The 18,713-nt window shown below is 42.3% G+C and overlaps 1 protein-coding gene across 1 annotated transcript in view; it reads left to right on the plus strand.

Annotated features, from left to right (window-relative positions):
* LOC126107947 (uncharacterized) overlaps positions 1-18,713 on the plus strand; it is a 72,381-nt gene that overhangs the window by 43,689 nt on the left and 9,979 nt on the right. Inside the window, exons 3-5 of the mRNA XM_049913578.1 lie at positions 13,322-13,559; positions 13,653-13,822; positions 13,896-14,084. Coding sequence (XP_049769535.1) covers positions 13,322-13,559; positions 13,653-13,822; positions 13,896-14,084 — 597 coding nt within the window. The remainder of the gene's footprint in view (positions 1-13,321; positions 13,560-13,652; positions 13,823-13,895; positions 14,085-18,713) is intronic.

The raw sequence follows: 18,713 nt of genomic DNA on the forward strand, positions 1-18,713 counted from the left end.
TGGACTGCGCTGTTGACACTGCTCCTCCCATAGTTTCTGCCACCTTGGATGGTGCTGCTGACCACCTAGCTGATTGGTCACCCTCCCCTCTCCCCAACCACGTTTTGAAACTCATCTCGCCCATGGCTTTATCCAATCTGATCTGTATCCCTCCTGATAAAATTGTCATGTTCTGCTGACAGTGTCATGAATACTAGGGGAATACTCTACTTACAGCACTTGGACAACACAGGAGTTTGAGGATTCAGGGGTTTGAGGATTCCTTATCCCTGATACTGCCTTATGATGCATGTAATTTGAACAGGTTTAATGCTTTCTAAAATAAGTGAGTTTTGTTCTAGACTTCAGTGGTCTGATCATACATTATTGGGGCTGGGGTAGTTGTGGAAGTGATGCTTCCCACCACATGCTGAGCCTAGTGGATCTTTGACTTCATCCTGCCTGCAGACCTAGCATTCTTTTATCTTGTTGTTTCATCAACATCTCTGTTCATTTTGATATTGTTTTAGTGACTTATCATTTTACTTAAATTTACTTCCTCTCCACCAGTTTAAATGGACATTATTTGTTACTTCACTCTTTAATCCCTGTATTAGTTGACTGGTATTTAAGAATGGGGATGTCTCTGGCTCACGAAAGTTGAGCCCTAAGGGAGCCCCATCTGCACCATGACCTACAAATTGACTCGACCCTACTCACTTTACATCTCATACAATTATTCTAATACTAAGCATTGCCCCAAAATATCTGATTCTACCGTTACTACACATTGTGGCAATATAAGCAGATGGCCTTTACTGCTAGCTGGAACACTACACTTTCAAACTTGGTTTGGGACTGAGGAACTGATGACCTCATAGTTTGCTCCCTTAAACTCCATAAAACTAGACATACAACCATGTCACCGCATTTTACAATGAACACTGCAGTATTCTCATATTTTACAAATTTTCAGTTACTGAATTCAGATAATCGGGTGACTCACAGGAGTGGTTAGTGAGATCATCAGTTTCTTGTTTGATTGTATGGTAACACTTATCGTGTCCTTTCCAAGAGTAAATAACTTCATATGTTAGCAGAATGCTTTTTTTCACTCTGATGAGTGAGATACTGATAAACAGTTGTAGGTCTGTTAAGAACTTAGTCCAGTAAGACTGAGTTTGGACCCTTGATGATTATACTTGCCATCAGTAATCATTTTTGACTGTTTTTAAATGCCAATCAAAAATTTTACCAGTGCATTACAATATACAAGCAGGGTAAATTTTTGTGCTGAGCTCTGATAGGCCTCTGTAAGGCCTTGTTTAGCTTTCTTTGTGAACAAATCAGTCTGGCAGGAACTGAAAACTCAGGATGAGAAAATGGACCATCAAAAACACTACATTAAATTACAGGCCTTGCATACTCCAGCATCAGACCTAACTGTCAAGATATCAAGTGCTAAAAGAGGGAAAGTTCACTCAACGGCAGTAACTGAAAATGTATTCCATAGTACTGAAATATTGTACAAACCTTCTAACACCTCCCTCAAGCTAAATTTGTAATCAGTTAAGTCAAGGTGTTTTTCCTCAATGATTGAAATCTTCAGAAGAACTTACAGAAATTATCTGTAAAAGTTAATGTAACCTAGTTCCTCTAATTACAGGTCCATGTCTCTCCTTAAAGAGTAATATTTCTTGGAGAAATACCAATAGCTTATAGCATGATGTTAAAGCACTATTCTGACAAAACCCTAGTAATTTTTTCTGAGTTTGGTTTCTGTTAAGGACACTGTTTTGGGGAAAAAGACTCAAAATGTTATGTTGATACAAATTTTCCATACACCCTGTCTTACTTATAAACATTTTTCCAACATTCTACCTGTAATTCCTCTAGAAATAACGTGACAAAAGGACCTAGTGACCCAAGCTGGTGCTTGGGGCACCAAGCTGAAAGCGATGTGAAAGGCATTACAATTAGTAAGAGGCACTTGCAGTGCCAGGTTGAGAAGGTAAAGGAGTGCCAAAGTGTAACATTTTATGCTGTATCAAAATTACTAGTGAAAACCGATATGGGCAAAAGTGTAAGATGGGAAAGAGGGGTGGTGCAAAAAAAGTCAGTTATGTGGAAAAATGTTCTCTAAGCAACCGTGGTCATTGTGTAAGGTTCTGCAATAAAATATTTTCTTCTTTGATATGTATCTAACTAATCATTACAGTTTAACATTTGACAGTTAAGTTGAGATAAATAGATTATTGGTTTTACATCTGTATCATTGCAGCAATTTCTTAGGTTTAGTTGTCAGCACTGGATGGGAGAGGTGTTGCTTACTAATTCAACTGCCCTCATAAACTTGATATCATTTGTTTGTGATAGAGCTAATGTCCTCCACTCCATAATTTTCACCACTGATCAAGCTTTAAAATGGGCAACCACCAGTATGTACACTGGATCACAGATGATGGAAGAAGAGTGTTTCTGAATGAATTCTGGTTTTAACTTCTTGACAGCTCAGAGAAAAACAAAACTGTGAAGTGGTGCTTTGAACTTTCTTCTTGACACCCGTCTCACTATGGTACTGAACGGGCGCTGAAGACCTTGCTGTCGTGCGCCCACAAAACCCTTCTACTACTACTGTGTGTGTGAAGACAATATATCTCTAGGTCGAGACAAAAGCTTCAGCTCTCTGCAAATGTAATAAAGACAGGATGGTCCAGAAATAACATGATTGTTGCTTGTGTCCCCTTATGTGGGTGCAATAAGTGACTGATTCCTCTTCAAACAATCATGCTTGATCACATTTGGCTTATCTTACTGACAAATTACTTACACAGGAAACAATGCAACTTGTGGTCATGGTCAGCTGTTTGCATTCTGAATCCATGGGGCATAGAGATCATCTTCAGTAAAGAAAAGCTGCCGCTTTGTCTTTTTCTGCAGATCATTACTGCACTGAGAGCATCCTCACAATAGCAGCTGCATGCATTCTCTGTAGAGGTCATATACACGAAACTTAACTTCATATTTTAAACTTTTTCAAAATTTGAATATAAGATCTTTACCAGGAACTGTTTTAGTATTGTGTTTTTGCATGTTTGAGCTAGTGATTTCTCCTTTCCTCCCCCTTCCATCAATTATAGTGTTCTACTCATTTATGAACAACAGTATATTAAGATTGTTTAGCAACTTTCCAACTTTGGAAAATAGTTAAACTGTTTAAACTACATTACCTGTTAAATCACACACACTGAATAATGATTTTAACTGTTAATATTTCTCTACCTTCTCCACCTATCCTTTATCAGATTAAGATAAATGATTACAGCTGTCTCTCGTTTGTCTCAAACCCTTCACATCTGATTTGATTTATTGACCCATATTTATCTACAGTTGCACAATGTCCAAGAGTTATTTGAATTTTGATGTTGATATTAACAAGTTTATACATAATTATACCTTTGTACATAACACCCACATTAATATATCAATTCATAATGAACACTTAAATGTTGTAACACTATATACAGAGAGATAATATACAAATGTTCTTCTGTATTAGACTACATTGCCGGCCGAAGTGGCCGCGCGGTTCTGGCGCTGCAGTTTGGAACCGCGAGACCGCTACGGTCGCAGGTTCGAATCCTGCCTCGGGCATGGATGTGTGAGATGTCCTTAGGTTAGTTAGGTTTAACTAGTTCTAAGTTCTAGGGGACTAATGACCTCAGCAGTTGAGTCCCATAGTGCTCAGAGCCATTTGAACCATTTTATTAGACTACATTGGGTTAACATAGGAAAATTTATTTTTGTAGATATTGATTTACTGTGTAAAAGCCATGATCAAACAAGACAGACTTAAATTTAGATTATTTTTTTAAACAATGGTCTGCATGATTTGGATTATCTGCCCCTTCCATTATTCTTACAACTTTTTGAATTTTGAATGGTTTGATGCATCTCCAGAAATTCCCCAGAACATGATGGCGTCCTCTTGGGTAAAATATTCAGGAGGTAAAATAGTCCCCCATTCGGATCTCCAAGTGGAGACTACTCAGGAGGACGTTATCAGGAGAAAGAAAACTGGGGTTCTACGGATCGGAGCATGGATTGTCATATCCCTTAATTGGGCAGGTAGGTTAGAAAATTTGAAAAAGGGAAATGGATAGGTTAAAGTTACATTGGGAATTAGTGAAGTTTGATGGCAGGAGAAACAAGACTTCTGGTCAAGTGAATACAGGGTTGTAAATACAAAATCAAATAGGGGTAATGCAGAAAATAATGAATAGGAAAATAGGAATGCGGGTAAGCTACTACAAACAGCATAGTGAACGCATTATTGTGGCCAAGATAGATAAGAAGCCCATGCCCACCACAGTAGTAAAAGTTTATATGCCAACTAGCTCTCCAAATGATGAAGAGATTGATGAAATGTATGATGAGATAAAAGAAATTATTCAGATAGTGAAGAGAGATGAAAATTTCATAGTCATGGATGACTGGAATACGGTGGTAGGAAAAGGGAGAGACGGAAACGTAGTAGGTGAATATGGATTGGCGCTAAGAAATGAAAGAGGAAGCTTCCTGGTAGAATTTTGCACAGAGTATAACTTAATCATAGCTAACACTTGGTTCAAGAATCAAAAAAGGAGGTTGTATACATGGGAGAAGTGTGGAGATACTGCAAGGTCTCAGATTATATAATGGTAAGACAGAGACTCAGAAACCAGGTTTTAAATTGTAAGATGTTTCCAGTGGCAGATGTGGACTCTGACCACAATCTATTGGTTATGAGCTGTAGATTAAAATTGAAGGAACTGCAAAAAGGTGGGAATTTAAGGAGATGGGACCTGGGTAAACTGTAAGAACCAGAGATTGTAGAAAGCTTCAGAGAGAGCATTAGGGAACGATTGACAAGAATGAGGGAAAGAGATAGAGTAGAAGAAGAATGGGTAGCTTTGAGAGATGAAATAGTGAAGGTAGCAAAGGATCAAGTAGGTAAAAGACGAGGGCTAATAGAAATCCTTGGGTAACAGAAGGGATATTGTATTAACTTCATGAAAGGAGAAAATATAAAAATGCAGTAAATGAAGCAGGCAAAAGGGAATACAAACGTCTCAGAAACGAGATCTACAGGAAATGCAAAATGGCTAAGCAGGGATGGCTAGAGGACAAATGTAAGTATGTAGAGGCTTATCTCACAAGGGGTAAGATAGATACTGCCTACAGGAAAATTACAGAGACCTTTGGAGAAAAGAGAACCACTTGCATGAATATGAAGAGCTCAGATGGAAACCCAGTTCTAAGCAAAGAAGGGAAATCAGAAAGGTGGAAGTAGTATATAGTGTGTCTATACAAGGGCGATGTACTTGAGGACAATATTATGGAAATGGAAGAGGATGTAGATGAAGATGAAATGGGAGATACAATACAGTGTGAAGAGTTTGACAGAGCACTGAAACCCCCCAGGGGGTCCACACCTCTTTTGTGGATACGTGCGTAGCGAGCACGGGATCCCGAGCTAATGTGGCCTTCCTTCCTTTCCGGGCTGCATACCTTCCCTTTCCGGATCCTTCCCCATCCCTATCTTCGCCCCTCCTCCCCTCACCTCTGGCTCTTTCCTTCCCTTTCTCCCCATCTGGGAGTATGGTTTGTGCCTACGTCCGGAGACGGACGCTCGTAAATGTACTGCATTCTTCGCCTTCCTTGCTTTTATGTCTTCTTCCTTCCTTTGTCCTTCTCTTTTCCTTACCTCTTCTCTTTCCCTTTTCTCCGCGGCGGCGTTTGAGACCTCTTCTTTCCTTTCCCTTTCTCTTTCTTCCTCCCTGTGCGTGTCTGAAGGCCGACCCACGCCTTTTGTGCATAGCCGGTGATGGGGTAACGTGTAATTCCCCACCCCGGGTAGACAGGTAGGACACGTACGTACCCCCTGGTAATGGCCAGGCCCAGGGAGGGGTGATTACCCGAGCTGATACCTTCCAAAAGTGCCGATTGGTCCCTCCGTCCGTTTGTCGGGAGGTGTGACCTGAGGTGTGAACAATCACCTAAGGCGGGAGTGCCCTCAGAGAGGGCCCCCACAAGGGAGGAGCGCGCCATCGGAGACGCCGGTAATCATGGGGGATTCTTCCGCAATGGTTTCCTCACCTTCCACTATGTCTGCTCACAAACGTAAGTATACTGAGTCTCAGCCACAGATGATTCTTCCATCGTTGCCACAGTTCCTTGTTGTTTCTCGGTCTGATGAAGGTCACGACTACTCCACGGTCAACCCTTTCATTATTCAAAAAGGTGTCGACGCAATTGCAGGTCCTGTAAAGTCTTGTTCCAGATTACGGAATGGCACCCTGTTGTTAGAAACACACAGTGCCCTCCAGGCACAAAAATTACTGCGTACTTCTCTGCTCCACACCTTCCCTGTCCGGGTGGAACCGCACCGTACCTTAAATTCCTCACGTGGAGTCGTTTATACACGCTCCCTTGATGGATTGTCTGACGAAGAAATTCAGCACTATCTGTCTGACCAGGGCGTAACGGCAGTTCATAGAGTTATGAAACGGGTTGACACGTACATCATTCCAACCCGCACTGTCTTCTTGACATTTGACAAAGTTCAACTCCCATCGAAAATCAAAGCAGGCTATGAGATAATTTCCGTTCGCCCTTACGTCCCAAACCCTACGCGTTGCTATCGATGTCAGCGGTTCAATCACACCAGCCAGTCCTGTTCCAATCCGGCCAAATGTGTTACGTGTGGCAAGGATGCCTATGAGGGTGCTTGTCCACCTCCATCCCCTCGCTGCATCAACTGTATGGGTGACCACCCTGCTTCCTCTAGAGATTGCCCTGTTTTTAAGGACAAAAAGCTCATCCAGGAAATAAGAGTGAAGGAAAAGGTGTCGACCTTTGCTGCTCGAAAATTATTCACCAGTCGACAGCCCACCATGCCCCAGACAGGAAAATACAGCACTGTCCTTGCTTCTCCTCTGCCAACAAAGGAGGCGGCCACGCAGACTTGCGACCTCACCTTTAGTACCACGGTCGTCAGATCGGCCAGCGCAAAGATCGTTCGTTCAACCTCACCACTTTCGCCTGCCCACTCTATGGCTCACCCTTCGTCGGGTTCTGCTAAATCTTGAGCCCAAAAGTCAGACGCCAAGTCTTCGAAAAAAGAGCATACTCGTGAAGAGTTTTTATGTACCGCAACTTCACAACCATTGGTTCCTCCTTCATCTAAACATCATACTTCCAAGAAGGCTACAAAGAAACCCAGTTCCTCTCCTTCTCCGCCAAGGCGTGTCCCATCTACAACACCACCTGGCGGAAATCACCCTCAGCCGTCTTCTGTGTCGCCGAGGCGCACTGCTGGTGGCCGGTCAACCGGCCGATCGCTGGTGGCAGGGGCTGCTCCTGACCACCCTATGGATCAGGATCTTCTGCCTTCGGCTGAATGCCATTCCATGCTGTCGGTCGCAAGCTCTGAGCAGTCGTTGAGTTGACAGCACCCTTGGTCACATTCCTCCATTTTCTGTTCACCCTATGTCCATTATCCACTGGAATATCCGCGGCATTCGAGCCAATCGGGATGAATTGTCGGTCCTCTTACGATCCTACTCGCCAGTCATCTTCTGTCTTCAGGAAACAAAGCTGCGTCCCCATGACCGCTTTGTTCTCCCTCATTTTCAGTCCGTCCGATATGACCTCCCCTCTGTTGAATGCACTCCAGCCCCTGGAGGACTCATGATTCTTCTCCATGATACTTTTCATTATCACCCAATCCCCTTAAACAATTCCTTCCAAGCTGTCGCCATCCGTCTTTCCCTTTCTGGATACACGTTCTCTCTTTGTACTGTATACATTCCATCATCCACACCAATGGCACGAGCTGATCTCCTTCATCTTCTTGGTCAGCTTCCACCCCCCTATTTGCTGGTTGGGGACTTCAATGCCCACCACCCGCTTTGGGGATCTCCACATCCTTGTCCACGTGGCTCTCTATTGCTAGACGTCTTCCACCAAGCGGATCTAGTTTGCCTCAACACTGGGGTCCCCACATTTTTGTCTGCCTCCACGACAACCTTATCTCATTTGGACCTTGCGGTCGATACTGTTCCACTAGCTCGGCGCTTCGAATAGTTCGCCCTTGATGATACACACTCGAATGACCACTTTCCATGTGTCCTTAGACTGCAGCCTCCACTGCCATATATGCGCTCGCGACGCTGGAAATTTGCCCAAGCCGATTGGACACTTTTTTCGTCTCTAGCAACATTCGATGACCGTCACTTTCCCAGCGTCGATGATGTCACACATATTACCGACGTTATTCTTACAGCTGCGGAACGTTCAATACCACGCACCTCCGAATTGCCCCGGCGCCCCCCAGTTCCTTGGTGGAACGAGGCATGCCGTGACGCGATACGTGCGCGGCGACGTGCTCTTCGCATTTTCCGCCACCATCCTACTTTGGCCAACTGTATCCGCTATAAGCAGTTCCGTGTGCGTTGCCGTCGCGTCATCCATGATAGCAAGAAGGTAAGCTGGAAATTCTTTATTAGCTCATTTAACACCTTCACTCCCTCCTCGGAAGTTTGGAGTCGGCTTCGACGGTTCTCAGGTGCGCCTAGTTTCTCCCTGGTCTCTGGGCTCACTGTCGCGCATGATACCATAGTGGACCCCGTCGCAATTTCTAACTCGTTGGGTCAGCACTTTGCTGAGATTTCGAGCTCTTCCAATTACTCGCCAGTGTTTCTCCCGAAGAAACGTGCAGCGGAAGTGCGACATCTTGCTTTCTCCTCTCAAAATCACGAAAGCTACAATACTGTTTTCTCCATGCGGGAACTCCAACATGCCCTCTCTTCTTCTCGCTCCTCCGCCCCAGGACCGGATGGTATCCATGTCCAAATGTTGCTGCATTTATCAACCCATAGTCTGCGTTACCTCCTTCGCCTTTATAATCGAATTTGGACCGACAGTACTTTTCCCAGACGGTGGTGGGAAGCTGTTGTCATTCCCGTTCCGAAACCTGGAAAGGACAAACATCTCCCCTCTAGCTATCGCCCCATTTCTCTCACGAGTAGTGTCTGTAAGGTTTTGGGGCGTATGGTGAATTACCGTTTAGCTTGGTGGCTGGAATCCCGCAGTCTTTTAACACCAGCCCAATGCGGATTCCGGAAGCATCGTTCTGCAGTTGACCATCTTGTTGCTCTCTCCACTTATATCATGAACAATTTTCTCCGGAAACGCCAAACGGTAGCAATATTTTTCGATCTGGAGAGAGCATACGATACCTGTTGGAGGACAGGCATCCTCCGCACACTGTTCTCTTGGGGCTTTCGAGGCCGGCTGCCCGTTTTCCTTCGCGAATTTATGGCAGAGCGCACTTTTAGGGTGCGGGTGAACACTACTCTCTCCCGGACTTTCTCCCAAGAAAACGGGGTACCCCAGGGATCCATGCTGAGTGTTGTACTGTTTGCCATCGCCATAAATCCAATTATGGATTGTCTCCTTCCTGATGTCTCGGGCTCCCTCTTTGTGGACGATTTTGCGATCTACTACAGCTCTCAACAGACCAGCCTTCTTGAACGACGTCTTCAAGGATGTCTCGATCGCCTCCACTCATGGAGCATCGAAACCAGCTTCCGTTTCTCACCCAGTAAGACCGTTTGTGTCAATTTTTGGCGACGTAAGGAGTTTCTTCCGCCCTCCTTACATCTAGGTCCTGTCAACCTTCCGTTTTCAGACGTCGCTAAATTCTTGGGTCTTATGTTTGACAGAAAACTGTGCTGGTCCTCCCACGTTTCCTATCTTTCGGCTCGCAGTCTGCGATCGCTTAACACCCTCCGTGTCCTGAATGGTACCTCCTGGGGAGCGGACCGAGTGGTCCTCCTCCGCCTCTATCGCGCCTTAGTGCGCTCAAAATTGGATTATGGAAGCATAGTCTACTCCTCTGCTCGGCCGTCTATTCTTAGGCATCTCGACTCTATCCACCACCGTGGATTACGTTTAGTTTCTGGAGCTTTTTACACTAGCCCTGTGGAAAGCCTTTATGCTGAGACTGCTGAACCTCCGCTGTCCAATCGGCGGGCAGTACTCCTGAGTCGTTATGCTAGCCATCTGTCTTCCATGCCTGCTAATCCAGCCCATGACATTTTTTTTGACGCCTCCTTTGATGTAGGGTATGCAGGCCGCTCCTCCTCCCTACTACCCCCGGGAGTCCGCTTCCGTCAACTGCTCCATTCTCTTTCCTTCCGCTTTCCCAAAACCTTCTTGACAACTTGGGGTACAGCACCGCCTTGGCTCCATCCCTGGATCTGCCTGCTCCCTGACCTTTGTCAATTTCCCAAGGATGGTACCCCTACACTTGTTTATCGTCGGGCATTTGCTGCTCTATGTGCACAAATGACGGACGCCACATTTATTTACACAGACGGCTCGAAAACATCGTTAGGTGTAGGGAGTGCCTATATTGTTGGCTACACCCCAAATCGCTTTCGGCTTCCCGACCAGTGTTCGGTTTATACTGTGGAGCTTTACGCTGTTCTCCAGGCTGTCCACTACATCCGCTGCCATCAGCGGATACAGTACGTTATCTGCTGAGATTCTCTCAGCTCTCTCCTCAGTCTCCAAGCTCTTTACCCTGTGCACCCTCTGGTCCACCGGGGGGCGTCTCGGTGGCGTTCCTCTGGCTCCCGGGACACGCTGGTATCTGTGGGAATGAGGCGGCCGATATAGCGGCCAAGGCTGCAGTCTCTCTTCCTCGGCCAGCTATTCAGTCGCTTCCCTTCACCGATCTACAGAGCGGTTTATGTTGCAAAGTTGCTCGTTTATGGCATGCGCATTGGTCAACACTTTCCCGTAATAAATTGCGGGAAGTGAAAGCCCTTCCTTGCGCTTGGACCTCTTCCTCCCGAACGCGTCGTCGGGAGGAGGTAATTTTAACTAGACTGTGGATAGGGCAGTGTCTTTTTAGCCATCGACATCTTTTAAGCGGCGATCCTCCCACACTCTGTCCCCACTGCTTTCAGCTGTGGACGGTAAGACACCTTTTAATTGAATGCCCCTCTTTTAATCCGTTACGCTCCCGTCTACAGCTATCGCCTGATCTATCGTCAATTTTAGCAGATGACACGCGCTCAGCCGACCGCGTTCTCCAGTTTATTAGTGACAGTGAAATGACGTCAGTCATTTGAAGCTTTTTTTGGGGACAACCACCCCCTTTCTGTAGTGGATTTTTAAGCATTTCTTCTCTTTTTAGTTTCTCCAATTTTATGACTTTGTTCCCATTGCTGCTGGTTTTCAATTTCGGTTTTTTACTGTCTTAAGTCACGGGCTGGGCGCTAATGACCATAGAAGTTTTGTGCCCTAAAACCAAAAACAAAAAAAAAACAAAAAAACAAAAAGAGCACTGAAAGACCTGAGTTGAAACAAGGCCCCGGGAGTAGACAACATTCCGCTGGAACTACTGACGGCCTTGGGAGAGCCAGTTGTGACAAAACTCTACCATCTGGTGAGAAAGATGTATGAGACAGGCGAAATACCCTCAGACTTCAAGAAGAATTTAATAATTCCAATCCCAAAGAAAACAGGTGTTCACCGATGTGAAAATTACCGAACTATCAGTTTAAGAAGTCACCGCTGCAAGATACTAATGCAAATTCTTTACAGACGAATGGAAAAACTGGTAGAAGCCGACCTCGGCGAAGATCAGTATGGATTCCGCAGAAATGTTGGAACAAGTGAGGAAGTACTGGCCCTACGACTTACCTTAGAAAATAGATTAAGGAAAGGCAAACCTACATTCCTAGCATTTGTAGACTTAGAGAAAGCTTTTGACAATGTTGACTGGAATACTCTCTTTCAAATTCTAAAGGTGGCAGGGGTAAAATACAGGGAGCAAAAGGCTATTTACAATTTGTACAGAAACCAGATGGCAGTTATAAGAGTAGAGGGGCATGAAAGGGAAGCAGTGGTTGGGAAGGGAGTGAGACAGGGTTGTAGCCTGTCCCCAATGTTATTCAATCTTTATATTGAGCAAGCAGTAAAGGAAAAAAAGAAAAATTTGGAGTAGGTATTTAAGTCCATGGAGAAGAAATAAAAACTTTGAGGTTCGCCGATGACATTGTAATTCTGTCAGAGACAGCAAAGGACTTGGAAGAGCAGTTGAACGGAATGGATAGTGTCTTGAATGGAGGATATAAGATAAACATTAACAAAAACAAAACAAGGATAATGGAATGTAGTCGAATTAAGTCGGATGATGCCGAGGGAATTAGATTAGGAAATGAGACACTTAAGGTAGTAAATGAGTTTTGCTATTTGGGGAGCAAAATAACTGATGATGGTCGAAGTAGAGAGGATATAAAATGTCGACTGGCAATGGCAAGGAAAATGTTTCTGAAGAAGAGAAATTTAACACCGAGTATACATTTAAGTGTCAGGAAGTCATTTCTGAAAGTATTTATATGGAGTGTAGCCATGTATGGATGTGAAACTTGGACGATAAATAGTTTGGACAAGAAGAGAATAGAAGCTTTCGAAATGTGGTGCTACAGAAGAATGAAGAAGATTACATGGGTAGATCACATACTGAATGAGGAGGTATTGAATAGAATTGGGGAGAAGAGGAGTTTGTGGCACAACTTGACAAGAAAAAGGGACCGGTTGGTAGAACATGTTCTGAGGCATCAAGGGATCACAAATTTAACATTGGAGGGCAGCGTGGAGAGTAAAAATCGTAGAGGGAGACCAAGAGATGAATACACTAAACAGATTCAGAAGGATGTAGGTTGCAGTAGGTACTGGGAGATGAAGCAGCTTGCACAGGATAGAGTAGCATGGAGAGCTGCATCAAACCAGTCTCAGGACTGAAGACAACAACAACAACAACAACAACAACAACCACCCTCAGTCTCCATGGTCTTTGGTGATAGCAGAGGGTAACAGCAGGTTTGGCCTATGCCAGCAACCACCTCCTTGTTTCACAGAGCTTTAATTGACATAACAGCTGACAGCTGTCATGGCAGTGTTATGGCACATGGAAAATGTCAATTAACAAGTAATTTTAATCAGCTATCATTAATGTGATCTCAGATGTTTTACACGCAGTGTAAATAACTAAGACAACCATTATTTTAGATAAAAATTTTGGGGTTAAAACTAATAATTGGTAATACATAAACAATTAGCATATGGTTAATAAATACAGTTTGTGAAATATGCAGTACTTTCAAAGAACAAATATTTGTTAACCTTCAATTTTGTGCCTATAAAGTCAGTGTTTGCTGTATCGATTAAAAATAATCCTGTGTTTTTTTTCTGCGTTTGAAACTAAGAGAAGCAACTTTTTCAGGCAGAGTTGCTGAGTGGTAAAAATGATCCAGAACAACTGTTGAGTTTAGAAGGATTTGTAAAATCTGTACCATCATCAGTGATTTCCAGTCTTGAGATTGGAGGTCTAAAGCAGGAAATGCTGTTTAATTTAATAACTAATATTGTTACTGCAGCTCATGTTCAGGATGTGACTGATCTTCCTGTGTCAACTCGGATGCAAATTTTGACAGTATTACAGAAAATAAGACCTTACTTGGGTAAGTAGCACCAGTCACTAAGATGTAATCAGCAGAACTTGTATACTGGTTTAAACATCTTTCTAGTAACTAAACAAAGTATTTGTTTCTTAGCTGAGAGAAGCATTCTGGAAAGCATATATAAGAGTGGAAATCCAGGTCATTTTTTCAAATTTATATCACCAAAGGAATTATTGGAGATACAAAAGAAGCTGAGAGGCACCCTATCAGATGTTTCTTTTGAGCACTTTGCACAGGACTTCAGTGGACTGCCACAAAATACAGTAAGTTTTATGATAAATTAGCTTTATTCTAGATTCATTCATTGATCTTAAAATTTATGTGATCATGCATCAGCTTTCAGTTCTCCTGGGGAGCATCAGATCTAAGATATTAGAGAGAAATGATTCTTGGACATTTAATTCATTAACTGAATTAAATCAGTTGATCCTTGGAATGACCTGCAATGATGTTGCTGTTATTGATACTCTTGATATACTTCAGGTACTTCAACTGTACAACAAATATGTCAGACTTGCAAGAATGGTAAGTTCTCGAAGAGTAAGGAGTCCTTGGAGTGCTATAATAGTTTTGTAAAGTATAACCATAAAAATGTGCTAAAACTATTCTGTTGCATCAGTAGTTACTCCCCACTATTAATGCTCCCAACTGTGATTGTGTTCCCAACTGTGATTAATGTTCAAACTTAAATAATTTTTATCTATTAGTCTAACACTGTTAAGAGCATTGTAGTAACAAGTTTCTTTTTTTCTACAAGCTGAAATTGTCTGGATTGGGATCTATTCACATGTCTCAAATTCTAGAGATTTTTTTGTTTGCAGGCAATGCAGTTACTTAGTTCTCTTACTTATCAGAACTACTATTATGCATTTTTTTGTTATTTCAGTAACAGATATGGTGTGTATGATTATTTCTCCATTACATCATTAGCACAATCTGTGTTAAATATGAAAAATGATGTCAGTAGTAAGTCTGAGATTTAAGACTCTGCTTTGCATCTGCTACTGGGATTATGTAGCTTTACTATGGAGTTGCAAATAATGGAAACAAAGTGAATCAGTGAACTGAGGAGTAACACTTGTCTTTCAGATGAAGTTATAAGTGATGCTTTAAGAGTTAATTAAGCTGCTAAAGAATAAATTTCTTGTAATTGCAAAAGTGTGTACATTATTCCCAAGGATGTTTTAATTTGAGGAATCTGTGCACTGGTATGTCTCATAAGATGTGGCTGTTAATTTGTGGGAGTTAGTGTAATTTACTAAGTTTCTAATAGGAGAAACATACTGAGGTGTAAATTCAAGGGTTCTCTTGATACTGTGTTGTATCTCCCTGGGCTTGGAGAAGTGCATCAGCTCAGTGTGGCATGGACTTAGTCACTAGAAATCCCTGCAGATATATTGAGCTATGCTGCCTCTGTAGCCATCCATAACTGTGAAAGTGCTGCAAATGCTGTTGCTCTTGGTCACTAAGTGAAATCTGTCAGCCACTGTTATCCATGGTGAGAGATAATGCCTGAAATTTAGTATTCTCAGCACACTCTTGAGACTGTGAGTGCCAGAATATTGAATTCTCTAACAATTTTTGAAATGGAGTCTCCCATGTGTCTAGCTCCATCTACCAATTTGCATTCACAGTCTGTTAATTCCCTTTGTGTGGCCATAATTACTTTGGAAATCTTTTCACACAAATCACCTGAGCACTAATGACTGCTCTGCCATTGCACAACCCTCTTTGTACCTTGTTTCCATGATATTACCACCATCTGTGTACGTGCATATCACTATACCGTGACTTGGTACATGAGTGTAGGCTGGAAGTAGGAATGAACGTTACAATTGCAATTCAGTAGCAAATTTTCCAAAGTGTACATAAAGGTGGGAATAGTAGTTAGTTATTGTAATGCCTCTTAAGATATCCTGTTTCTTGTACAACTGATGAACAAATAGATGGTTGCAATGCTTCAAATAAGAGAAATGACACCCTAGATTTCTGTTAAGGCAGAAGAATTTTCAGTCAGGAATGTACAATCTTTGGCATAAATCCTGTCACCAGTCAGAAGTTTGTCGGAAATGTTCACTTAAGGCAATAACAAAACTGACAGCTCTTCAGAACCCTAAGTCTACCAATATGAGCAAACTGGCAACACTGTAAGAAGTAATAGTTCCTACAGGAAAGTTGTCTTTTGCTATACCTTTATGTAGACTAGTGGTAAAAGTTCTACAGTCCAAATGTAGAATTCAAAGGTCATGCCCACTCATTCCTTTATTTTCTAAATCCCACTTTAGCAGATAAAGTCCACCAACCTGATTTTTGTAGTCTTTCTCCATCACCTCTTCAGTTGCCTGTCAGTCTGTAGTCGTGGAGTTGAAAATATTATCCTCGGGCTTCTGTTTATACAATATTCAGATTTTCAACTTCATAAGATTTAGTGGATAAATCAGGTGGGTACTAACAAACAAAAGGATCCAGTGGCAGAATACATGACTTACTAAAACACTGTGCAACAATCAGTGGTAGCTCTAACAAATCACTAAACAAAATATTTAGGTGTTGTATAAGTCACTGTTCATATTTACTCTATACACTGCAAAACTGCTGCTGTCTTTCAGATAAAAATGCACTGCAATAATTCACTTGATCCAGTCCTTAATGAAATTCAGTCCACTCAATGATAGCTCATTCCAATGACAATCATGTTACTCACTTCCTACCAACGCCAACACAATTTAGTCAAAATATCCATTAACACGAACTACAGAAATTGCTTCAATGTCTTCAGGTACTGCCATTGCTTTCACGGTCATCAGTACAAGCATTTTTGCTAATGAAATGCACTGTTATGTGACAAATGTGAAAGTAAAAATTTTTAATTCCTAATGCAGGCATTACTAAATGTGTGGAAGTGTCACCATATACCAGCATAAACATTTAAACACTGTTACCCTCTGTGGGTCCGAGGGCTAGAATAGGCCCGAGGTATTCCTGCCTGTTGTACGAGGTGACTAAAATGAGTTTCACACGTTTCAGCCTTTGTGATGGTCCCCTGTAGGGTTTGACCTCCATTCTTCGCAACTGTCATTACAAATAACATTGTAGAGCAGAGCCTCCCCTTGGTAACATAAATACCTCACCACCACCACCACCACCACCACCACCACCACCACTAGCTTTTGGCACATGATCAATAGGATCAATGATATTAATGCTGTTCACACTGTAGTTATGGTATGGTAACTATGTGTGTGTGTGTGTGTGTGTGTGTGTGTGTGTGTGTGTGTGTGTGCTGCTAACACAAATCCAGTACAGGATGGGAGCTGCCCTAAACTTATGCATTGCATGGTTCTGTAGGCCTATCATACCAGCAGGCCAGGTTCAGCATTCAGCACACCTATACAATATCAGATATAACAGTCCACCTGAGGAGACAGTGTAAGCTGTTCAGAGGGATGAGAACTCACCAATATAGTATGTGAATGGATCAAAATACACACGTTGTTGTCAGACATTTCCTAAAGCAGAGCTACCAATAGGACATGCCTCTCTAGCCAGTGGGAGGCAAAACCACTGCATCGTGCTTTCTCCAACCATGAGTCTGCTGTTGGTTTATGCAGCCTCTTCTCTGGATTATGTAGCTGCCAGTCATCGAAGAAGAAGAAGAAGAAGAAGAAGAAGAAGAAGAAGAAGAAATGACTTGTATTCTTAGTAATATTGTTTTATTGTCTAATGATGTCACATGGTTCCTTGGTTTGCATCATGGCGAATTAATAGTTTCCCAGCCTAACAGAGGGTGGCCCCTACAAATTGGTGTACAGAAGTGCTCCAGCCCAGTATCAGTAAGAGTTGGATGCCTTCCAATACTCTGGCACACCAGTATCAGCAGCAGTCACAGAGAGTAGTCAGAGAAGCCTTTAATATAAATTCTCAAAGGAAAAATTGTATTGTTTCCTATGTCCAGATTAGGACTTGCACTTTGAAGTGACCTTGTATAGACAGACAGAGGATTTAACACAGTTCATCATCAATAGTATCTTGTTCAGATGTTTGAAACTTAGTGGAACATAGTGCTCAGTGTTATAGATCTGTCCCAGCAACATCTACTACTCATAGAAAATACCATCACACAACAGATGATTGTTCAGTGGGACAGTGGTTAATTGTTTTATTTTTGCAACTGTGGGTATAGAGTTATTCTTGTAAGTAAAAGTAGTTTGATTCATACAGCACATATTGCACAAATAGGGGCAGTATCACTGTTAAGATAATGGACACTCTTACAGTGTGTGTTTCTAAATTACTGAATGAGAATGAACAGCAAAAAATACTAAATGAATTGCTAACTTGCAAAGTGCATTCATTATTGGCAGAACATCTGCCTCAGTCAGGTCTGTGAGAAACTAAAACAGTAATAAGTGCTCCTTTGTCACTCACTGATCCTCTAGCCATAAATTTGATAAGTCTTTTCTCCAGGCAAACAGAGGATGATGTTGTGTTTATAGATTATGTATTAGCTACAACTGTGTAAAGTAGCTGGTCAGATGAAATGTGATTGCAGATGGGAAAGTTACATATTGCAAGTGAGGAAAAAACCTATATCTCATATCAAGAAGTGCTTCAACAAAGTATCCACGCACAGTGTGTTAGCAGAGTGTTTGCATTGGGAGTATAAAAAACAAAACAGTAAATAATTTTTAGGGAGAATCTCAGTAGTTTAACACAAGACAAATGAAATGGTGGAGTCATTTTCCTACAGAATACACAAAATTACTGCACAAATATATGAGCTGATGCACAAACCAGATGCAGATAGGGTTCCTCAAAGAAGCAGAGTGTAGACTGTTGGATCTGTTTCTCAGAGGGACCCCACCCAGATTCTTTCATGATAGGTATAAATGGGAAACCTTGAGGATTTAGCCATAGTGTTTCATGTTGCTACACATTTAAATGAAGCAGAAAACACAACTAGGACAATCACTGAACAGAAAATACTAAATACTCAGATCTGGTAAAGAATGTTACTGTTGTGGTTGGCAGGGGCATTTGAAGGTGCAGACACCAATTATGATGATATAATTGCCAACAACAGGGCATAAGGCTCAAGACTGAATCCAGGAAACATGATCAGCACAATTTTAAAAAAAAGCAGTTAAACACCAG

Source organism: Schistocerca cancellata, chromosome 1 (assembly GCF_023864275.1).
Source record: "Schistocerca cancellata isolate TAMUIC-IGC-003103 chromosome 1, iqSchCanc2.1, whole genome shotgun sequence".
NCBI lineage: Eukaryota > Metazoa > Arthropoda > Insecta > Orthoptera > Acrididae > Schistocerca > Schistocerca cancellata.